Source organism: Thermobia domestica, unplaced genomic scaffold (assembly GCF_964235325.1).
Source record: "Thermobia domestica unplaced genomic scaffold, izTheDome1.hap1.1 HAP1_SCAFFOLD_807, whole genome shotgun sequence".
Taxonomy (NCBI): Eukaryota; Metazoa; Arthropoda; class Insecta; order Zygentoma; family Lepismatidae; genus Thermobia; species Thermobia domestica.
The window spans coordinates 1-26,134 of record NW_027656517.1 but is presented as its reverse complement, the minus strand read 5'-3'; the positions used below and the strand labels follow the sequence as shown (position 1 = coordinate 26,134).

At 34.5% G+C, this 26,134-nt stretch overlaps 1 protein-coding gene across 1 annotated transcript; it reads right to left on the bottom strand.

The window, feature by feature from the left end:
- Window positions 1-277: 277 nt before the first annotated feature.
- Window positions 278-25,080, bottom strand: LOC145677361 (trypsin-like). The gene is made up of 5 exons (XM_081747878.1): window positions 25,000-25,080; window positions 15,789-15,874; window positions 7,862-8,006; window positions 6,177-6,290; window positions 278-355 (listed from the first exon to the last, which is right to left on the bottom strand). Exons 1-5 carry the CDS (start codon window positions 25,078-25,080, stop codon window positions 278-280), a joined length of 504 nt encoding a protein of 167 aa, XP_081604004.1.
- Window positions 25,081-26,134: the final 1,054 nt, after the last annotated feature.

The window sequence follows — 26,134 nt, the reverse complement described above, 5'->3', positions numbered from 1 at the left end:
GTTCAGTTCCCACAACCCTTTCCCAAATGTACAAGTGATCATGTCTATAGCAACAGGGGTTACAGGTAATGTGGAGAAGATAAATTGCTACGATGCACTGAACATTGGAGCAACCATGATGGAAAGAAAAGTTGGTGACAATTTTCATGACATACATTTTCGTGACCCCCTCGTACTGATAGGGTTCTTTCTCTTCAATCAGTGAACAGTCACCTTACGGTACATGATGTTACTGTGCCTGTCGATCCATTGCTGTTGTTTCAACGATTCAGCATAATCAAAAGATCAGATGATGACCTTCGAGCATGTTTAAATTTCGAATTGGATCATTACCCAATGGCTCTTTTTGATGCAACTGGAATGAGAAAAACGAAGAAATCATCCTTATTCAACATCTTCAACCCGACCAATGTTCATCCTGATCTCGGAAACGCAAACTACGTCGTTAATGGAGGGTTCCTTCTTCATCGAGTGGTGTGGTGTCAAAACGATTCTTTCATGGATATTTGTGATGAATATGTGGCATATGTGGAAAAACACTGGTCAAAACACTGTCATCATATTTGATGGGTATGGTAATCCTCAGAAAAATGTAAAAGGCATGGAGTAACTTCGACGATGCTCGAAAGCAGCATCAAAAACAATTATATTTGATGGAAACATGGTTGCGACTACGAGCCAAGAAAACTTTCTCGCCAATGCAAACAAAAGTAGGTTGATTGCTTTGCTCGCTGATAAATTCAAGGCTGTCAATATTGATGTCAAAGAAGCAGAGAATGATGCTGATGTCCTTATTGTAGAAACCGCACTCACGACATCAAAAATTAATTATAATTCTACAGTTATTGTTGATGAGGATATTCATTTGTTAGTAATCATGACAGCTCGATCTCCGCCGAATTTAGATTTTTTTTTCTTGAAGCCAGGAAAAGGAAAGACAGACGAGAAGATTTACTCATCAAGGAGTTTAGAAGGTGTATTCAAAAATCACATTTTATTTCTACATGCTTTTTTAGGCTCTGATGGAACATCCGCCATTTTTCAGAAGGGGAAATCAGCTTATTTGAAATTATTACAAAAACGTCCAGATTTAAAACATGTCGTAGAAATTTTTAATCGAAGTAATGTTTCCCATCCAGAAACAACTGAAAATGGCATACACTTTTTTAGGAGGATTATACGGTGCATCTGCAAATGACATTTCACTAAATGATTAGCGTTACCATTATTTCACCAAATCCGTGAAGAGAAATAAGTCTGTCGATTTAAAAGCCATACCACCGACTTCAACTGCAGCACAACATTTGTTTCGGGTTTATTACCACGCACAAACATGGCTTGGAAACCAACTAAATCCTGAGGAGTGGGGTTGGGTTATGAAAGACAATTTGTTAGTACCAATTCGATCAACGCAGCCAACTGCTCCACCATCCCTTTAAAATGATTTTCTGTTCATGATTTAAAGGATGCGGCAATGTGTGTGGATGTCGAAAGCTGGGTCTGTTCTGTTCTCTTGCTTGTGCAAATTGTCACGGACAATCCTGTTTGAATGTCACTCCAACGGAAGGAATATCTGAACGTGAAATATTCATGGACGCCGAAGAAATAGAGGCCGGATACTTATCGAGTTCCTTTGCTGATTGATAAATAATAATTGTAATTATAGCATGTCCCAAACCGGGTGGACATGCTATAATTACAATTATTATTTATCAATCAGCAAAGGAACTCAGTAAGTAAACCATTTCAGGTAAGTTGAATAGCTTACCTTTCTTATTCATTATTACTCTGAATTTTACATTTCTCATTCTATAAACGATAAGAATATATCTCCGAACGTTGTAAATCCTCAGTTTTGTATCTGTGTCTAGGGTGTATGTGACTTACGGATTCTAATGCGATATTGAATCTTATATCCAATTTTTTTCTCATTTTTTTTAAAGTAGGCTTATATTGTCTTTACAAGAGTCGGACTATTAAATAAAACAACATACCTTCCTTGCATTTCAAAATACAAAAAAATGCAGGTACAGGAAAGGTTTTATAATGCCCTACAACCATTGTTTGAAGATACATTTGGAAATATTTTATGATTACTGAGTTATTTGCATTTACACTTAAAACCAGGTACTCAAAAACTAGTTTTTTTGTTATTGTATTTCGAAAGAAATTAACGATACAGAACCACGTTTCATTCCGTACATTTGGTAATTATTTATCTTCAATCTGAAACAAAAGCGACGGTTTTACCACTATTCTGCGGGAAGTTATAACCATTCCCACAAAACACTACAAATTCTAGTGTCGGCCATTTTGATGACGTCATATTTCCGAAACCCGACCCGATATTCTTTGGGACTTCCTGTGAAACATTTACGAGCACATGTGCTAAGCGTTCCCGGTAAAATTTGTTTTCTTATTCGGAATATTTAGGTTAACATGCAAATAAGCTGAATTTGATTGTATTTTAAATTGCGTTTTCCTCCCCCACTTCCACCCCCCGAAAAAAGGGGAAGCGTACAGCAGAAAGTCGGGGACTTTTGATATGTCATTTAGAATGACCTAATGAACGTTTTTGTGAAGAAAAACCTTGGCTTCTAATTTTTCCGAAGAAAAATGCTAAAGTTCCTGGACTAAAAAAAATTGAGAAATATATAAAGGTACCCACAATTCGTATACAACGTTTTTATCTGATGTCTTGGAAACTAAAGGCATGAACAATTTTTGAAATTTACCTTAAGAAAAAAGATAAATAGTCATGCAATTCCGCCCTCACTTGTTGCCGCAAAAGTTACCATCCGGTTCCAAAATGAATCTCGGGTGTTCATTGGTCCATCCTTGACTTGACCAATAAAAAAAAACTCGGCTTAAACACCTGTTATGTAACCTAAACAAGCAGTCAAACGCGATACTACGCCATGGTAACAAAAGTTACCAAGAATCGTAAAAGGTTTAATAATGATAATAATAATAATAATAATAACAATAATAATAATAATAATAATAAGAAGAAGAAGAAGAAGAAGACTTGATGGCCCTAACAATGTTTGGTAGTGATCCAGTTCTTTGTTAAGTACTTTCCACTATTCCCCATTCCCTTTCTTCTTGGGTTCGAATATCCGTGTCATGATTTTATATTCAAATATTTTCAGTCTGCGATCTTCCCTCAGAGTGAGTGACTATGTTTGGCACCTTCACAGAACAAAAAACAGATTGAAATTCCTCGACAGAATTCGCGAAAACAAAGATTTTGAACTAAATAACAATAATAATTTTCTGCTTCCACTCAACATTTAATTTCTTCGTGGATATGATTTTGGTCTCTTATATTGAATCTATTTGGTCTCTTACATTAGAGATATCTATTTTGTCGAAAGTAGTATTCAACATTTGAACGTATTCATAATTTGAAGTATTACTATCCCGGCAAATTTGCATGTTTTTTTCTGCATTTGCTTCTAAACACACATTTCTGCAACCGAATAATAAGACCTCTGCATTTTTTTACATTGTTCTCCCATTACCCCTTGTCAGATTTTCATCATCAACAAAATCCATAACCTGATGAATTCCATTCAGCTCAATGCCGTGGTTGCAACCTTTGATTTTCCTTATAGAGTACACCAAAACAAAGTTGAATAATAATGGCGATAACTCATCTTGTTTCAGGCCATTCTCAACGCGGGCTACAGTTTTCCTAGTTGGACATCACTTTTTAATGCTTTTAAGGACAGTTTAAATATGTAACTAAATTTTTTGTATTCCAAATTTTGTAAGAATATTGTACAAAATTTATCTTCTAACCGAGGAGTAGGCTTTTCGACAATCAGTAAAGAATTAATGTATCGGTATTGGTTTCCCATTTCTTTTCAATGTTGGTTGAATGGTAAATACCTGATCGATTGTTGATCGATCTTGCCTAAATACATATTGATAATCTCCAATAATTTCTTCTGCCCATGGGGTCAATCTTGCTAGTAGAAAGTTTGAGAGAATTTTATATGATGTTAACAGAAGAGAAATGTCTCGATAATTATTACAATGAGACTTTGTCGCATTTCCTTTATTTTGGAACAATCGGTCATTCTTTCCACACTTTTGATAATCCCTCATTGTTCCAGATAAGGAGAATGAGTTTTTGTATCTTGTTCCATAATTGTCTGCCCTTAGTTAAAATTAATCAGCAAGAATTTTGTTTACACCTTGATATTTACGTATGTTCCCTTAACATCTTTACAGCGATTTCTACTTCTGTTCGGTTAGCATCTAGAATATACTGTTCTGCTGTGTGCATTTCCTTTTCTCCACGACCATTAGTTTTTTGGCTGCGTGTTAAGTAAATCGTCAAAGAAATCTTTCTTTCTACTTAAGATACTCTCTGTATCAGTGAGAATTAATCCATCGACTTTCTTTAATATATAAATACGGGGCTATTAAGTCCTTTAATATATAAGTGCCCTTATAGGTGTGACGAATGCTTTTGTTTTAGTATTATTTTCAAGTTCGTTAATTTTAGCTTTCAGAAAATAGTTTTTTTCCTAAACGTTTTGTGGATTTCCCACCTGATGTCAACAAAATTTTCTGCTCTTATATCGTTCGGATTTTGTAGCAACACAATTTTGTCAGTTTTTTCTGCTAGTTTAGTATTAATCATTGAACCATGATTTGTTCCTATGTATTTTCGCGTCCCCCTATTTTTCGTTTGCTAAAATTGTAATAGTATCCCTAGCTTCAACCCAAGCACTTCTAACTTTCTAAAACTGAGAATCTGTTCGACACTTCAATTAGGTATTGGCCTCTCTTCTGTCTATCCTCTAACTCTTTCAATTCAACCTCACCGTTTTAAGATGTTGAATGTTACCTTTATTCAACGATAATCTCTCTCTTATTATTGCTGCTATCAGGTAATTATCAGTAGTACAGTCAGTTCCTTTCAACAGCGAACATCAATTATGCAAGATTGTCTTCTTCTATTTACTAAAACTGATCAATTTGATTATGTGTTTTTCCATAGGGGGGATATAAGTGTATTCATGAATGTCGCGATGTGGGAATTTTCTGTTCTTTCCGAAAAGCTTTGAGATATTGTAAAGTTCGCAAGTGTAACGACGTTATCATTATTTTCCTTATGCACACTATCATTGCCTCTAATAAGTTTGAAAATATCCAATCATCCTACCTTCACATTAAAATGCCCCTAAGAGAATTTTTATATGGTATGGCGAGAATTAGTCAAATACCCGTTCTACTTCTTCGTAAAAACTCTATTATAACGTCATTCTTATCTCCTATTGAGGCATTTACATTAAAACTATTATGGATCCCAATCAAATCAGTAATTGGACTTGTACTGTTAACTGCCAGACAGGCTGGAGGAGTCATTCTGGGAAAAGCGAGCAGGTTTTGTCAACCGCGAAGCGATTATCATTCAATATGATAACGGTAAGCCACACTGATGCAATGACAGGTCAGAAATTAATGAGCTTTGGTTAGAAGATTTTCCCAACTCGGTCTCTCACCCTAGCTAACCCACTATACACTTTCATCATTTTCATATTTTGAAAATTTATTTCATTGGGATACTTTTAATGATGTGAAGGCTATGCAAATAGCCATACGTGAGTTCTTCAACTCCAAACCTGCGAATTGTTGTCAGCGTGTGATTAATCATTTACCGAAAATTTGGTGAAATGTCATTGATCATACTGATGATATACCTAGGTAGAAAGCCCAAAGTGAAACATACTTGGTGTTTTCGCATTTGGTATGCACATCAAATATGGTTAGAGCCTTTGCACGTAACTAATACAAAACAGAAATTAAATTTAACCAATGGAAAATAACAACAAATTAAATATTAGAATTAAAAACAAACTATTTAATCTAAAAATAGGAACCGTATCAAAGTTTTCGTAAAACCACTAAACGTATGAGTGAAGTTCAGTTCACTCATAACTAAGAAAATGTTGGTATATAGTTTCTTATCTAAAAGTAATTTAGGAATCCGAATTTATTGCACCATATTATAAATAATAAAATTTTAAATTACATACATGAAATAAATACACAAAAAATTGTTAAAACGAATGAGGTCACAATCATCCATTCTTAAAACAATAACAAAATTCAAATTTAAATATCTAGAGTAACAGTTATAAAATATTGGATCTTCATACCTCAGTTTGTCCAAATCCTGTTACTGTCATGAGCGTGTTGTCATCTATTGATTCTTCTCGTGATGGAAGTTTAATTGGTTTAACATTTTCGTCAAGTACAAGTGGTTCACTGAGCTGAAAAATAAATACACGTTGTAAAAGGTTCTATCTACGTTTACACTGATCAAAACACACTTATAATCACCATGCGTCCTCCAGTTCCTACGGAATTCACATCACAGTATATGAATCTCTGAACAATAAGTTTACATGTATTGTTAGGAACTTTCCTTATGACTGTCCACCGTAAATGGTGGACTGGTTGTAATTTATGTGGCTACATTTACTAAGCAAACTATATTCCTTTTGAGAGTAGTTTATTTTATATCATAATGGCTGAATAACATAAACGGCTATTGATTGATAAGTAGCTTGCAGTATGGTTCAATACTTACGTAGTATTCAAAATGTTGTGTGACGCTTTAGCTAATTCTCTTGTGTTGGCAATGCCGTGACAATAGTTTACAGGTGACATTCATTGTGGGAGATTTCTATAGAGAAATACAAACGCGCTACACAAATTTTTAAAAGATAGATCGTCCAAATCGCACGAATTCGCATTCAAAATCAGTGTGATTGCATGGATACTGCACATTTGATTCTAAAAGTTTTAAACTCCAATATTTCTTCCTCTATTTCCTTTACATTTGTCCATCACTGAGTACTTGTTCGGTGTTATAGAGAAATATAGGAACAGCAAGTACACTGGATCTCAGTGGTATTTAGCGGTGGGACTTGTTTCCCTGGACAAGAAGAACTGCAAAGTCACTATTTTAGTGGCGGTTGTAATATATTGTAGGATACACAGCTGCCACTGTAGTAAAGAGAAGCAATAAGGTACCATTTCTTTATTAAATAAAGTTTGAATTTATCCTTGCGTGTTCGTGACATAAAATCCTTCCCCATTGTCTTTAGAAGGTTACTTCGCGATCCCCCATCTTCCATCATAACCAAGTCATCCTCATATACTACCAAAATTCCATACTTATTCTACATATGTTCTACGTAAGCTGAGTCTCAATTCATAAATAATATTGAAGAAGTATAGGAAATAGTATGACTGGCTCTGACCGTCGGTCATTATCCGTGATGTGGTTCCGCGCCACTACGCCAAGATAATACAAGTTATATTTTCGACAAACCTGTAGGTATACCATGCCAAATATTTGTAGAGTCACGTGCGCATTGCATCTTCTTTATTTAAAAAAATAATGAATATAATGTGTACAGCATGATTAATACTTTCTAGTCTACCTAATGATTTTAAATTGCTATATTATTTTGTAGCTATTTCAATATTAGCATTACTGTAGCCTACTTTGTTATCCACATGAAGAAAACAAATGTTACATATTCCCTGTTAAGCTATAGGTTCACATCTTATCTGGTAGCAGCGCTGAAATGGATGCTCAAGTATAATTATACCAACCAAAAAATATTACCAAGCATAGTAGTAAATTTCGTTCTACATACTTGATTCTTATTTGATTCTGATGTATAGAACTTTTCTGGCAATGTATACAGTAGATTTTAATTTTGCATTGACTTCAAAGCTTGTTTAGTGAATGGGAATATATTTCTTTAGATACTCACAATAGACTGTTTAAAATCAATTTTATATACTCCTAAACGTATATAATACATACCTCTACGAGAGCAATATCATGAACTGGATATATGTTGGTGAATGTATAGTTTGGATGTATGTAATATTTCTGAATATTTCGTCTTTGACCTTCCTCTTCAAATGTTGTAGTTCCCGCAATTACTTTCCATGTTAAGGTACTCTCACTGAAATATTAATTGATGAAAATCTAATTCAACACTTAATCTAGCAAATAGGAAAATTTGTACACAGCGAATATATTTTGTTACAAATAGTAAGTCACTTTATGGTCCCGAATAATTCATCATTTAGAATATATGTTTGATATGTTTCTAATTTTCTACAAATTGTGATACATATTTTCGAGTGAACACATTTTGGAACCTCCAGTTGCAGTTGAAAAAAAGGGCAATAAGAAATACTCTTGATACTAGTGCTGGTGCGCTACTTTCAAACTTCCATCATCCTCTAATTGGGAAGATTTTGTGTATTAATTATAATTATTCATTAAGAACATTATTATTGGTTCCTACTATAGTTATTTTTGTTCATTGTTAATGTTTTTCTTGTACATGTGCTTCAATTTTATTTCAATCTTAATACATTTACAAGCTTTTGATAATGCGTAAAAATATTCTTCATATAATTAACTATTTTGATACTGTTGGTTCCACACTCCCTTATATTATTATCTTTGTTTATATTCTTTTAAACAAAAGTTAAAAATGTGATTATAATTTTCTAAAAGCAGATACAATGTTCATTATCGTCAATTTGTAAATAAAAAATAGCATTACCGTCAAATAAAAATTAAGCGTACATGCTTCCTATTCTCTCTCTTCGTCACAGCTTCGGAGTATGTAAAACTGAATGTTCCACACCAGTGAAAGCAATTTATTAAAATTTGAATAGGCAACAACAAAATTTCTAAAATATTCTATTAAAGATACTTACAAGATGGTTGTCATTTTATGTGATATGATTTTGCAGGAGTTTTTCTAACTTAAATATTTCAATATATATTTTCCATTGAAACTACAATCGTAAGTCAATAAGTGTGTGTACTCTTGTAATAGTCATATGTGGATAGGATATACGGTTTTGGGCGCTCATAAGATTTTGTGCGCACCATTGTCTTCGCTAGTGATAGGCATTAACGTTAATACTTGAGTTCGTTTTGCACAGTTTCGAAGTAAATATTACGGCACGATTGTTCGTTAACATCAAAAGAAGAATACTGCTCCGTAATCTGTTTTCTATAGTGTGAAGGTATACAACGAACTAAAATTTATAGAAGACCTTCAGCGTAATATAGGGATTATGATTCACCACGGTGAAGTATGTATTGTCTGTCTCATAAGTAAATGCATGTTTTCCGCTTGATAATATCTTTTCCCTTTTCAAACGATGAATAATATAAGAAAATCAGCTCACTTAATGTAATTGATCTTAAAAACTTTCAAAACTGTGAATCCTGGTAAAAGAACAAAACATATTATGATTTCAAATGCAATTTACACAACAAATAACACGAATAATGTGACAAGCAGGGAAAGCAGAGAAACTGTTATACGGTATGACGACATAAACTAAAACCACATGTTGAATGTTTAAAGTGTATAGCAAGAAAAAAGCACGTGAGTGTGTGCTGTAGTGGGGAACGTTCTATCCTACCAATCAGCTGATCCATGTTCGAATCTTCGTCAAGTGCCTCTTTATTTTCGTCAAAGGAACAACCATTACTTGTAGTATTTTTTTTCTTTTGTCGAAGGAACACTCATTACTTGTAATATTGGAGTTCTAAATATGGTGTCATTCTGTTAGATTTTTTCTTATTCTTGTCTAAGTTAACAATATAAGTCTGCAACTATGATTCTACATAGGTAAATCAAAAGTAGCGATGTTCTAGATTTCTTCCTATTATTAAAATTTAAAAATAAGCTTACATCCGAAACTAAATATACAAGTAATTGAAATGAAAGTAGCAGGTTGATGCAATATAACCTGAGGGCAGAAGAGAAAACCACTAGGCAGAAGAGCAAAGCAATATAGCCTGGACCGCTTTCAAGTGGCTGTCTTATCTCTGTCTTAACTGTGAACTGAACACACCTTCTTTTAAAACACAATGTTATCAATGAAATACTGGTCTGTGTGAAAACATAAAGAGAAGAAAAGAATATACTATTAGTACATTTTGTTTTTAATATTAGATGTTTCAGTGTTGAAGAAAAGAAATCATGTCCAATATTAAATGAGAATATGATTAATAAACTAGTGTTCATACCGAGTGGAATGACAGTATGTATTCTGGAAGGTTAATTTTCTATTGCGGAATACTCACATGAAAATGAAAAGAATGTAACATTTATGGAATCAACCCTGTCAAGAGATTGAGTTCTGAGGAGAGTTCATGTATTTAAAGATCCCAACTTAAGTTGTAGAAACATTTCTCATAGTCTCGGTGCTGAAACGGATGTTACAGTCCCAATGAAGCAACTGACCAGTCTTAGAACTATCAGCTTCATGAAAGATGATTGGTTTGCGAACTGGGTAAAGTCTCTATTAATCTACAAGCCAAGCTGGGAGCAATTTCCACATATCCCAAAATAGATTAAAGTCACATATTTGAGTATAAAAATTGGTAGCTCGCTGACCTATTGTGACCCATAATTAAACTAGATTATTAGCTTACTACAATTGTGCTTCTAGGTTCACTGGAGCAAATTCTGGGAGAATGAGAGAAACATGTCCTCTCCAATCTTGGAACTGAAGGGAACTGTTCCCCAATAATCCGATTTGAAGTGTGTTTTTTGGGCAGAAAAGTGATATTTTGTGTTCGATTGACAGAAGGGAATGTGAGATGAAATTTATGTCCCCCAGAATAAACCTCAAATCTGCCTGCTTTAAAACGTTGAAGAGAATTCTCTTCCCTTTATCCTCCACTGCATTGTTTTTCAACTTCATAATTTTTTTGAACTTCCCTTTAAAAAAATATGTGAACGGTCTTACCCGTTCCCATCCCTCCAATGTTGAAGACAGATTTGTGCCGCTGTCTAGGTGTCTAATATGGGTTCAAACGACCTGAAAATATATTTTTAAAAATCAAAAATAGAATACACAATCCATGTAAAAATATAGGTTGGAGCAAACTCTAAAGGTCAGACACGAACTAGTTGAAGTGCTCATTCTTCGAACAAGAAGAATATGTTTATGGAAATATTATTTGCGAAATATTCAAACCTCTTTGCCAATAGAATAGCATATCAATCAAAGTGAAATGAAAAAATCCAACTGAATCCGACTGCTAAATATTTTCTAGATTTATTTTAAACAGCTAAAATACTTACACACTTTGGTCAGTTTATGAACACAAAACGGGAAATTGTAGTAGTTGCCTTGCTCTCTTTGCTAGAGTTGAAATTCCGTAAACGATGCACCACGTGGTCTCAGATTTGGGAGGAGGAGTTCAAATGCCGAGTTTCATCTTCTTCTTCTATGATAAGAGATTCGTCAGAAATTCTCTTTGTTTATATTTTTAATACTCCTTTCCTCGCTTAGAACATGTATTATATGAAAGTAACATGAAAAAAGCCCGGCGAGAGTTAACTAACAAGGGGAAAGCACACTTTGGTAAATAAGCTTCGGTGCCATCCTTTTCTTACTCGATGCATGTATGAGACGAAGCGTAAAATTATCAAGTGACGGCATGCAGAGTTAGAAGATCTACGACTCACGTGCAAAGGGTTCTGTGTTCGATTCCTGCTTAAGTTTTTTGTTGTTTTTTCCGTTAACCAATACAGTAGACTTTGTACTCTCGAGTAAAATATTAATTCATCATATGTTTGTGTAGTTTACAGTAGACGTCAGCTAATCATTTTCTTTCAAGTACTAAATGTATTCAAAAATTCATTTCAAACGGTTAATTCGATTTGTCGTGATGATCGGACAGACAATCACAATGTCACTTTTATATACTGACAGTGTATTTAGAGCGTGTCCACTTTTGCCCTCAAAAGCAGATTTTTAAGGAAGGGGAAGATGGGTTCACATATTTGAAAATAAGGTGTTTATGTTAATCACTTCCTGATATGATATATGCGTTAATGAATTATAGAAAGCCGACTGGACCAAATGCTAAATACAGTAGACCTTATATTCAAAAGATAATTTCAAGGGCTGCGTCCGTTTTGCTATGATGACAAGGTACAACCTCGATATTATCATTCTCAAATATTGTTCAAAAATGATACAAATTACCCCAATTCTTCACTTAATACCGAAAGTTCTAAACACGGTCGGACACGTGCACACTCGTTTTAAATAAGGTTTATATATATATATATATATATATATATATATATATATATATATATATATATATATATATATATATATATATATATATATATATATATATGAAGATTCATCTCAAAAACCTAGAATATTCTATTGCCATAAATTTTAACCCCCTCTCCTCTGTTACGATAAGCAATATAATAAAAATGGCGTGACTACAATCAAGTCCGAGGTAGATGTTAACTACGATAATAAAATTCATTTCAAACGGTTCAGCCATTTTTCCTTATGATATGATTTCATTTGTATACAATGTAGATAGAGATTAATAGTATTGTTAGTGTCTTGTTATTTATTTAAGTTATTAAGTGATATAAAAATCAGGTGTAATGCTTAATGTTTAAAAATACCTATCATTCTTCATGCTATCAACAGTCAAGTAGCAAATTTTGTGCAATATTTTTATTAAATTGAATTTAGTATGTCACGCAAGTAGCAAATTAAACATGAATGGTAAAACATTGTTCAGTTTCAGTTCTCAAGAGATTTCCTTTCCTGTCTTTCTATTATTTTGTCAATAAGTTACAAAACATACAGCAGACATTTTTCAAGTGTAGTCTTTAACATTTTCCCATATATTTTTCTCAATGTTTAATTCCTTTAGGCTAAAGGAGATAGATGATAAATTAAAGTAAATTCTAGTTAAGGTAAAATTTTATTTGACCCTTAACGGGAATCAAACACTAGACTACAAGAACCAAAGAAGCACATGCTAGCCACTAGACCACCAGAAAGCAGGGGTAGTGTCATATCAATTCTCCGTGTGTAGGACGACGTTTTGTCATCAACAGGGCTGTTCCGGTCATACGAGTGTGACTAGTTTGAGGTCACGAAATTCTTAACCAGTTTCATCACTGCTTCCAAATATTAGTATAATAATATCTGTTCCAACACAAACGGATAAGAACTGACTGTGGTAAGATACTTTTCTCTAAAAACGGAGTTCGATTCTCGGCGGAGTCTCATGTATTTCGGATCCCACGTTAAGCTGTAAGTCCATGTCTTATAAAGCATTGCTGCTGAATGGGATGCTAAAATCAAATCAAATACTACAACTAATAACACATTCTAGAAACAACTCTGCAGACCATTTCTTCAAAGTTTTTTCGCGCCAAACAGAACAAGCATATATGTATAATAACAAGCATTCTGCAAACCTTTCCGAAGTATTCAAACACTTTTAAAAAAAAATATGTAGGGACTTCCACCAAAAACAGGTTCTAGCAAGCAAAGTTGGCTATTTTTGCATTATTCAATTTGATCAGTTGCTACGTTTGCTAATGAAATGTTGACGTTACATGTTCTCCCTGAAATATATGTAAAGGAAAAAATATATTTTGAATAAAAATCCGGCGTTACATACGTTAATTTATATTTAAAAAATGTGGAAAACATAAGCTGATTTAGTGAGCCGCTTCCTATATTTATCGCAAGTTTAGTCAGTTTGTAACGACCATATTATAACCATGGGACGTAAAATTTGTGTTGCGTTCTTCAAGGTTTAAAGTTCTTAATATATTTCAGATTCTAACGAGAGTCAAATTCATGAAGTATATTTCTAGGTGAAGTTTTCCTATCTATTCAAGAAACTTGTATTTCAGCATATAAGGGCAAATATTTTTGCTAACTTCAAACATCCTGCATTTCATTGCAGTTTATTTTATTATAAACCATTCCTTAATCCTATTATACAATTGTACATAACATTTGTCATATTACCTCCGACATTTTCAAGTATAAATGAATCACTTTTCATTTCTTTATATAACAAAATGCAATGCTATAGTGATATTTTGTTCTATGCTCTCTGTTTCGTTAAGAGCTAAAGGTGACTATTTTATATATAAAAGAAAAGTAAAATTAGTTATATTTAGTTCCAGAAATAAATATGATGGAAGCCAATGTGCTGACCACACGCAAATCAACTGAAATCCATCTCCTTGTCCATAGCTAATTTTGGACTACAATTGAAGAAAATTCAATTTATTGTTGAGCTCTAAAGTTATTCATAGTTTTTATTAATAGTCAAATGTAGAACAATTTTACGCTTGTAAACTTCTATTTCATCTTTTTGACTTGATAATAAATAAATATTTGCAGAATATCAAATCGCACCTTAAACTGTAACCATATGTTTCTTTTTACTGGAATTCTACCTGATCAGTGAAAAACTAAAAATAAAAAAGTAGGACGAAGATTCGAACGCGAGTCGCGGAAATAAAAATTTTGCACGGATCCAATGAACAAGATACAGAAGACCTCTACTCTATAAATACATGGTGATAACCGTAAGCTTTACGCTCTGAGATGACGTTTTTTCTTTTTGTTAAGTTTTATGGTATTTCTACAGTGTTTTGTATAAACTGGAAAGAGAGATCATGCAGTTATCGATTTGGTTAGGGATTGAGCTTTCAAAACCTTTAAAACATTTAATTAAATCGCGAGGTGGTAGCAAGGAATGTGTACCGATTTCATCCTTATAGTAAGGACAAAATATACTATCCCGCGGAAATCATGCATTTACTTATGAAACAGACAATACCAATAGGTTGAAAAGTATAAAAGCGGTTGTATCTTTTCTTGCCTTTCAAGATTATTTGATTGACTCTCAACTATTTAACTCATTGGCATACACTTTGCCGTAAAAAGAGAACATTTTATCGTACTATAGTAGAAGTATTTTAGCTCCTGTTGCACTTTCAGATCATAAAAATGGATTACAGAAGCTGTTCTCCTTGCTGTGGAAACTGAAAGCGACACAACACTTTTTATTTAGCAACGGCGTAAGCAACGATTGTTGCAACTTCTAAATATATACAAGCAAAGCCAATGATGACACATATTGAGTTGCGAACGCAGAAGGCAATTAAACAAACCTACAGTTTCGGAGCTCGAAATCCAATACGAAATTGACCTCTTGTGAACAGTGAAATTGTAAAATAACCCCACATATTTTAAATTCCACTCCAGGTAGAACATACAAAGACTTTGAAACACATATTTAATAACTTTGGGTGAAAATCCAAATAATAAAATTTCATGTTTCATACTTAAAGGATTTCCGAGCTATAAACACATCAATTTTTATAAATCTCAGAAAATAATTTTCTTCTTACTTTTATCTTATTTCTACGTCAAATATTTTAAAAACACTTGAAACCCAAGTTTAAAATACTTAAAATGAAAATTCAAAATATGAAATTTAATGACTATAACACGTTAAGGAACATCACGGACGTTAAGGAATTCCGTGATATGCACATCTTATTATGAAAATTGCGACCCACATCCACATTCCTTGTCAAATTAAAAAATGTTCCTAAATATGACTTCACATCAAAGTCGTATGTACTGCGTACATGGCAAATATATAGTTTAAAGAAATTGTTTTAAGCGTTGATCGGTCAGTCATAAATCCTTCTTTTTCATACATATATACAAATGCACTTATCTATTAAATCAAGTTTTGTACTAAAAGAAATAGAAGTAGTTAATTATTGACTGGCATAAATGCAATATAGATATTGCAGACAGGAATAAAATTGAATATACGTTAAAAGATATGTATTAATCATATACGACATTGGTGTATTACTTTCTAGAAAACTTACTGAAGACAATGACTGGCAGTTAATATAAATCGTTCGTTAATAACAGCTCCACCACACTGGTTCCTATTACCGTCATGTAAAGATACCTGGAAGAAGAACGTTTCAATAAAATGACGAAGTGAAATATTAATTTCAACATTCAAACTTACCTTATCAAAATTTAAACAATTGTTTGAACAACTCTTGGAGTACTTTAATGCACAGAAACTTGACTAAACATTTTTAAGTCATACATAATACTACATGTTTTTAAAATGTAGGCCTACCTTGTGAAACAATGTGTATTTGTTCATTTTTAAACCATGTCACTCAAAACAAATATTCTGTCTGTGGCCGTATATTTTGATTTTGTGTATGGCATTCTTTTAAAATTAAGTTCGTGATTAGTGATATATTTACTCTCATAACGCAAACACGTCCACTCTCTAAAACTTTTATTCCACTGAAATTTGTGGAACATCATGTAACGGATTAGTAAGTGGAGCTTGATGTTGCTGTTACACTTGTACTACATTTATAAATGAAAGAAATTAGTTAAGTATATTTTAAATGTTACTAAAAGAGTTAATGATACAGTAAATTTATAAATTTATTATAGCACTTTAATCACCCTATTATTTAAGACAATTAAGTAGTTTATAAGAAAGCTGACGGTACATAACATAAACGTGTTATTCATCAAATTCACTTACGCAAACTTCCTTCATGTTGTGGACCGTTATCATAGCAGAGGAAGGATATGGAACTGAGAGATCAGCTTGACTTTTTATTCATATATTTTAATTTGATGTGCATGTTCTCACATGTTCTTTAAGTCGAGTACATCATTATCAGACTTGCAAGTGAATTGAGACGTGTGGTACAGAATGAAAATCGGTAGTTTCTTTCTGACAAGGCTATGCTCACTTTTCATCCTATTGTGTGAAGACAATATTTTGCTTATATTTTGTATTAAAACCTCAAAAATGTGTTAATAATATCTTTAATAGAAAGATTTAAAATAGCACACCATTATAATTGTTACATGTTTTATATTGTGCTTGGTACTATTAGTTTATTACTCCGAGATCATATGTATTGCCGATGGGGAAAGTGGTATATTGCTCCCCTCATTCTTCTTGACAATGCTAGCACAACGCAGATCCCTCGGTGAGGTTGTAGTCAGATGATATATTGGGAACTAACTAGATTTCCTCGGCATGTTCATGTGACCACATGCATTTTTAATTTATAGATATAAAAAATAAAACATTCATATTTGTAAATATCATACTTTCCATATAATTGTTTAAGTTCAATCGCTTTCAAATTTGTAATTTCAAACTATTTAATGTTTCTTATTGGTAGTTCGTAGGAGTACAACGTACCCTCGAATCGAATTCTCCAGTACGTCAGTCTTCAAATCCTGCTCTAGAGTTTGGTCAGTACATCTTACATTAATTTGATCAATGTCTCCCCAGCTACTTAGCTCGCATCATTGCCGACATTTAATGGAATCTTGAAACAGTAGTCTTTCTACAGTTAACCCCATGAGGCTCAGGTATTTCTTATCTTAAAAACAGCTAAAGTGACAACGAATGTCAGCATCTATATACCTAATGCTCTTACACATTATTGTTCTTAGAAGACATGGTAAACAAGTAATTGCTGTGATATTTGAAGTCAAAATCCGTAAAGAGCTCATTTTACTGAAGCTTTCGGTGTTTCATTCCACTACTGACAAGCTTGCTATTATTGAAAGTCAGATTCAAGAAGTTCTCTTCAGTTGTGTGCATATTATAGCTCTCTTTAATATAGAAAAACGTTTCTGACACTACGTAGTGTTACGGAATTTAAAACAACAATATAAGTGAATTAACCCCCCGTAGCACTTGCCGCAGAGTCACACACTGCTAATGGAGATATTTTCTTTTTCTTAATTTGATAGGCCACCGCCAGGTGTTACCTGTCGTGTAGCTTCCCCCTTCACAATCACGCGAACACGTCCGAGAAGTTGCCCCCCCCCCATTGAAGCATTAATGATCTCTTCTAGTGCAATCGTTAGTGCTTCGTTAGTGCTTCTTAGAACACCAACTCCCAACATTAGTGCTTCAGTAGTTTGGACGCTAGAAGCAAAAAACTTTGAGAGGGGCAACTTCACGTTAGACCCCCCAGAAAGCACTAACGATTAAACCTAGTGCAATCGTTAGTGCATCGTTAGTGCTTCCAGAAATCACTAATAGTTTCGTTAGTGCTTCACAATTAGTGTGGCTATGGCTAGTTATATGTCACGAAATTCCCTTAAGGAATACACGGGGAATTTTTAATTGGGTCAAATTTCCGCCAAATTCAAAAGCGCTAATGATATCTTTTAGCGCAATCGTTAGTGCTTTGTTAGTGCTTCTTAGAATACCAAGTTGAAAACTTAGTGCTTCAATAGTTTGGACGCTAGAAGCAAAAAACTTTTGGGGTGCAACTTCACGTTAGCCCCCAGGAAACACTAACGATTAAACCTAGTGCAACCGTTAGTGCATCGTTAGTTCTTCCATAAAACACTAATGGTTTAGTTTTGCTTTACTATTATTGTAGATCTGCCCACTTTTATGTCACAAAGATGTCCAAACTCACGAGCTCGGCGCTCACGAGTTCTAAACTTACGCTTACTCGACCTCAACCTCACGAACTTAACGTGAGATAAGGCTGGTGATGTGAGCGTGAGGTTGAGTGAGCTCTAGGTGAGACTGGTGATGTGAGCGTGAGGTCAGACTGGTGATGTGAGCGTGAGGTTAAGTGAGCGTGAGGTCAGACTGGTGATGCAAGTGTGAGGTTGAGTGAGCATGAGGTCGAAATGAGTTCGTGAGTTCAGCTCGAAATTAGTTTTTGAGCGTGAGGTTGAGTGAGGTTGGATCAAAGTGGTCACCTCTGCTTACGAAACTCCCATAAGTACATGGGGAATATTTCACTGGGACAAATTCCCGACAAATTCAAAACAGCTAATGATATATTTAATACAATCGTTAGTGCTTCGTTAGTGCTTCCTAGAGTAGTGACTCTTAACACTAGTGCTGCAATAGTTTGGACACTAGAAGCAAAAAAAATACTTTGAAGGACAAACGTGAAGTTAGCCCCCTAGGAAGCACTAACAATCAAACCTAGTGCAATTGATAGTACATTGTTGGTGGTCCTAGAAAACACGAATAGTTCCGTTAGTGCTTCATTATTAGTGACGAAACTCACGTAAGAAAAAAATTGGGAATTTTTCGTTGAGTTAAACTTCCGCCAAATTCAAAAGCACTAATGATCTCTTCCAGTGCAATCGTTAATACTTCTTGGAGCACCAAATTCGAACATTAATGCTTCATTAGTTTGGATGCTAGGAGCAAAAAGAAAAAAAGAGAGCTAACTTCATGTTAGTTCCACAGAAAGCACTAACGACAAAATCTAGTGCAATCCATAGTGCATCGTTAGGACTTGTAGAAAACAGTAATAGTTTTGTTGGTTTCTCTATTAGTTCTGTTTTGGGAGATGAATTTCATTATGTTTCTAATTTTTTCGTATGAAAATGTAATCTTTTTTCCTTGGTTCATATATAAACAGTCATTTTATTATTTTTTTCTTCTGCATTGTTTTACGATACGATAAAAATTAACTACAATCCTTTGCTAATTTTAGTATGTTTAATTCTGTTCGTTGAGGATGTAAAATGGTGTTTACGGGTTTTGGAACCACGTTAATGGATCTTTTACAATAGTATTATTTATTTGTGAACTTTAGGCTTCATGATTCAAAGTTGTATACGAAGATGAAACTGCTAAGAAGACTGTAATTAAAACAATGTAATTGTCTTTACAGTTAATTAATGTGGAGTAATTAATTAATGTGAAGCAACTGTTACTGATTAACCTTTTTCTTGAACAATTTTTCTAAAGAGATTCCTGTTTTCACCCCGGTTACCCTAGCAGATATCTTCTACGTTAAACACAAATTGTTAACAGGGTTACCAGCAACGTACGAAATTTAATACCATACAGTGTTCTATTAATTATTCAATATACACTAACCAAATAAAAACAAAGAAGGCATACTTCAATAATTATAAATGTATCAACTCAACAGTGATATGTATACACGACCCCAAAAGTGCATTACCACCTGCAAATCTTCTTTTCCTAAAATAGTAGGCAACCCAAACAGCTCGGCGGTTGGTTTGGTTGCAACTTCGAAAGGCCTTGGACTAAACCTCAATTTTGTCAGAAATATATCAGTGTGGCAAACTGCAAATAAGAGAGAAATAAAAAACTTTCTTATGGTAAATTCTAGTTCAAAGTTCGAAGCACTTGCTTCTGCGAGTGATTTTTTCTTTCTTTTTTTCAGGGAACAGAAACGTTCTGACGTCTAAGAAATTATATCATATAATATTGCAAATTTGCAAGTGGATGTATTTACATTGCAATTTGTTGTAATAAAGATATAATGATTGTAAAAAGTAACTTTAATTTCTTCATCCATCGCAAGTCTTAGGGGCTCCTTATACCTCGTCGCCCCCCCCCCGAATATCGATATCGAAAATTTAGAAAGATATATTCATGTTCATATATTTGCGATATCGAATGTTGATATATGATAATATAGATATCGATGATAGCGTTATCGACATAACACAGGCCTAGGTCAGAGAAGTAATGCTTGAAATATACTGGAATCAACAATCAAATTCTAAAGAAGTTCTCCATTTCCGTATTCAATATTGAGGGGGAAGGGTGTGAACCCGAATAGAAATTTTAACAAAGAAAATGTTAAGATAAAAGTAGGTTTTCCGTTTCCCCTTCAATACAAAACTATTAAGAGAAAACTATTACTGTATTTTACTTCTGTTTCTGATTGTTATCACAAATCAGCGACAGTACACATACTTTACACAGTATACCAATACACACTATAACTTTTTACAACCAAGCAAGCCGGAAGATGGATTTCATGTGATATTAAAGTGGAATGTTCTACAAAATAGTCATAAATCATTGGCCATATTTCTATCAGTACTTTTGTACGGGCTAAGAGTTACAAGACTAAAAGACTTCTGCATATTCCTGAGATTTTGATTTTCTTAATATAAGTCCCCTATCCTGGGCTAATTCTGGCTACCGCGGTTTCGAGGTGATTGGTAAAGGAGAGAGTAAAGTTTGTCCACTCTCAACCCTCGAGAGTTTGTTGAAAGATATTTCACAGTTCATGTTGTTATTTCTTCGTTGCGAAAACACTTCTAGTTGACTCTACTCATGGTGAATTACTGAACTTAAACATTTACAATTATTAAACAATGTATAATTATTTTTAAACATAAAAAGGCGTTACAGTTCAGTAGAATGTAGTAGTAGATGGAAGTGAATGAAAATATTGTTTATTTATTGAGATGTGCAAACTGAATGTGAATAATAGGTGTTTATTCACGCATACTCTTCTCGAGAGGCGGATCTACGATGGACTTCTGGGGCTCGGTGGTTTGTAATACTCCTACTTAGAGTGACTTTTAAGAGCTCCAAACACTGGAATGGGTTTTGGAGAAGAGTGGAAGAGAATGTGAATAATGAGAGTTTATTCACACATACTCTCTGTTCCACTCTTCTCCAAAACCCATTAGAAGAATTGTTCAAGAAAAAGGTTAATCAATAACAGTTACTTGACATTAATTAATTACTCCACATTAATTAACGGTACAGACACTTACATTGTTTTAATTACAGTCTTCTTAGCATTTTCATTTTCGTATACAACTTTGAATCATGAAGCCTAAAGTTCACAAATAAATAATACTATTGTAAAAGATCAATTAACGTAGTTCCAAAACCCGTAAAAACCTATTTTACATACTCAGTGAACAAAATTAAACATACTAAAATTAACAAAGGAGTGTAGTTAATTTTTATCGTATCGTAAAACAATGCAGAAGAAAAAAATAATAAAATGACTGTTTATATATGAACCAAGGAAAAAAGATTACATTTTCATACGAAAAAATTAGAAACATAATGAAATCATCTCCCAAAACAGAACTAATAGAGAAACCAACAAAACTATTACTGTTTTCTACAAGTCCTAACGATGCACTATGGATTGCACTAGATTTTGTCGTTAGTGCTTTCTGTGGAACTAACATGAAGTTAGCTCTCTTTTTTTCTTTTTGCTCCTAGCATCCAAACTAATGAAGCATTAATGTTCGGATTTTGTGGTCTAAGAAGTATTTACGATTGCACTAAAAGAGATCATTAGGGCTTTTGAATTGGGCGGAAGTTTAACTCAACGAAAAATTAACAATGTTTTTCTTACGTGAATTTCATTACTAATAATGAAGCACTAACGAAACTATTCGTGTTTTCTAGAAGCACTAACAATGTACTATCAATTGCACTAGGTTTGGTTGTTAGTGCTTCCTGGGGAGCTAACTTTAGGTTTGTCCAAATTTTTTGTTTCTAGTATCCAAACTATTGCAGCACTAATGGTAAGAGGTACTGCTCTAGGAAGCACTAACAAAGCACTAACGATTGTATTGAAGATATCATTAGCACTTTTGAATTTGTCGGGAATTTGATCCAATGAAATATTCCCCATGTATTTACGGGATATTCGTAACCAGAGGTGATCACTTTGATCTAATCTCACTAAAACTCACGCTCACAAACTCATTTCGACCTCAGCTCATAAACTCATTTCGACCTCACGCTCACATCACCAGTCTGACCTCACGCTCAAATAACCAGCCTGACCACACGCTCACTCAACCTCACGTTCACATCACCAGTCTGACCTAACGCTTACTCAACCTCACGCTCACCTCACCGGTCTCACCTAGAGCTCACTCAACCTCACGCTCACATCACCAGTCTTATCTCACGTTAAGTTCGTGAGGTTGAGGTCAAGTGAGCGTAAGTTTCGAACTCGTGGGCGCAGTCCTCATGAGTTTGGACACCTTTGTGACATATAAGTGGACATATATACACTAATAGCAAAGCAAAACGAAACCATTAGTGTTTTATGGAAGCAATAACGATGCACTAACGATTGCAGCAGGTTTAATTGTTAGTGTTTCCTGGGGGGCTAAAGTGAAGTTACATCCCAAAAGTTTTTTGCTTCTAGCGTCCAAACTATTGAAGCACTAATGTTCCGACTTGGTGTTCTAATAAGCACTAATAAAGCACTAAAGATTGTACTAAAAGTTATCATTAGCGCTTTTGAATTTGGCGGGAATTTGACCTAATGAAAAATTCCCCATGCATTTCTTATGGGCTTTACATGGATTGTAATAAGCCATATCTACACTAATAGTGAAGCACCAACGAAACTATTAGTGTTTTCTATAAGCACTAACGATTGCACTAGGTTTAATCGTTAGTGCTTTCTGGGGGGCTAACGTGAAGTTGCCCCCCAAAGTTTTTTGCTTCTAGCGTCCAAACTATTGAAGCACTAATGTTGGGAGTTGGTGTTCTAAGAAGCACTAACGAAGCACTAACGATTGCGCTAGAAGATATCATTAGCGCTTTTGAATTTGGCGGGAATTTGACCGAATGAAAAATTCCCCATGTATTCCTTATGGGCTTTTCGTGACATGTAATTGGCCATATCTAGACAAATATTGAAGCACTAACGAAACTATTAGTGTTTTCTGGAAGCACTAGCGATGCACTAACGATTGCACTAGGTTTAATCGTTAGTGTTTTCTGGGGGGCTAACGTGAAGCTGCCCCCCCTAAGTTTCTTGCTTCTAGCGTCCAAACTATTGAAGCACTAATGCTGGGAGTTGGTTTTCTAGGAAGCACTAACGAAGCACTAACGATTGCACTAGAAGAGATCATTAATGCTTCAGTGGGGGGGGGCAACTTCTCGGACGTCACGCGAACACGGGCTACACTGAATTTGATCAGCAGTGTGCAGGTAGTTTGCTCTGAGTAAACAGTTTCGTTGATGAGTGTCGCACCGCGCGGGTGATTCAGTGTTTTCAAAGTTAAGGAGTTTGCCTCAGTGTGCGGTGTACACAAATATGGACGAAAAAGAACAAGAACGGATACTGCGTATATTAGAAGGTGAAATAGGAGCTTGAGATGATTGTGATTTAGACGTAGTCCAAGAAAGCAATCTTAATTCTGAATGTGAGCAATCGGCTGATGAAAATGACGCATGTGTGCTTAATTGTAACATCAAGCCACGCGCGCGGATTCTCACTCCGCAATATGTATTTATCTTCCTTCTAATGTGTATTTTGTTTTGAAGCGATTTTAAGTTGTTGAATATTTTCTTTTAAAGTGCTTTTGACCATTGCCAACGTATATTTTATAGTATAAACTCCTTTGAAGAGTTTTAATATTTTATTACTCTACCTGACTTAGATTTGGCAATTTAAAATCGTTTGAAAAGAAATTACACATTAAAAAGAAGATAAATACATATTGCGGAGTGAGACTCCGCGCGCGTGGTTTAATGTTACAATTAAGCACGCTGCGAAGGAGGGTTAAGATGTAGATAATTTCTTTGACAAACTTTATTTTCGGATGTATGTGATTTCTAATCTCTCAGAGTGATTTTAATGTATCAGAGGCAGCGTCATTAGTATTACTATGTTTCTTGTTGCTGTCACACTTGCAGTCTAATGATTGTGACGTACTGTATGTTGAAGAACTAGTCACGTACTTTTTTTCCATATATATTGGCAGTATTTGTTACACGCTTAAGCTTACGTTTAATCAATTTTTTTTTTCTAAGTCGAACGAAACAAAGCTTAGATTTCATGATTACAAAACTCAATGTCTCCATTTCTGTAACCAGTGACAAGTGTGTGATTGTTGATCGGACTTGTGTTTTATTGGAATTCTTTTCAATTTCCTTTTCAAACAGTCCTAGTTTTGGTTTTGAATATTGATAAGTTCCTTAACGTGAGGATCACACATTAATATATTAAGCATTCTCTCTTGCTTTGAATCTTTACCCACTGTATATGAGTTGCTGGTCATATACATTTTTGCGCACACGGAGTACCTTATTTCACTCCACGTTAGACTATGGTTGTATGGTTTATTCAAAAGTATTTTCCCGTCTGTTGGAGAATCATAAAACTGTATTTCACAAGATGTTTCGTTTAGCTACTATGTAGTCTTTTGTTGAATCAAACAAACCATCATTAGCCTTTCGGTGTTCAGAAAATTCTTCTTAACTATGCAGGCGATGTAAGTAGTACTTCTTACCGTGATTGCAGCTTTCGTTCTCAATGGTGACGAGAGTTTCAATACAGACAATTTCTGTGATCGTTTCTTCGTTTGATGCATGTTTGTTCTCTTCCAACATATTTGTTGCCTTTACCAAGACTCGACCTTCGGTTATCATCATCCACAAGGCAGCAAAACGTTATCCACGAGTTTGAGCAATAATTTAGAGCGTTACTTGAAATATACACCCTTTTTATACAATCCGTACAGCGGATCAAAGCAAAATCTTGTAAACATCAGTTTATCTTGTATCTACCATCCACTTGATATTTGCCTCTGTGTGATTATCTGCTATGTCTCACAAAATGTTTTTAAAACCGATGAGCTTGTCATCCTCAAACACGGCCTTGTGCAAGACATTATTCTGATATTCGATTAGCTAGAGCAATAGGACACTGACGTCATTATCTGATCCGTAACAGGACATGTCGAAAATGAGCGTGTTGACACAGTAGCCAATAATAGGCTCTACTGCATTGTCAGGTTTTGCACTGGAGAACTCGATTCCATTCGAAGTTCTCCGTAACTATTTCGTATAATGGATGCAGCAGCTTGGCACCAGGCAAATGACAATATGCATCCCTAGAAAAAATAAACACACTGTCACGCAATTGGCAGACCTCGCATACTAGCTGCCGTGATGAAATTATGAACTCCCATGAGTAGTAGAAAATGGATCGATGTGGGCCATACTAGGCCATAAGAGGCCAACTCAGGAGCCCCTGGGAAATTGAGCACCTTACACCGTGAACCCACGGTCTTTTACGACCCACATTTTACGGGTGAATTTATTTCCTTTTATGAGCACTTTTAGAGGGTGTACTCGTTCTCTGTTATGAGCATATTTTTAGGGGTGAACTCGTTCCCTTTTATGAGCATATTTTCCAACCCCTATGAACACATAGCAGAACATCAGACTACGTAACATAACAGAAGATCAGACAACAGATAAGAATATGAAACATAGAAGGGGTGAATTCATTCTCTTTTATGAGCATATTTTTCAACCCCTACGAACACATAACATAACAAGGGTATACTCGTTCTCTTTTATGAGCACATTTTTCAACCCCTAATTTAACATAGCAGAACTAGTAAAAGAGTATGACTTATT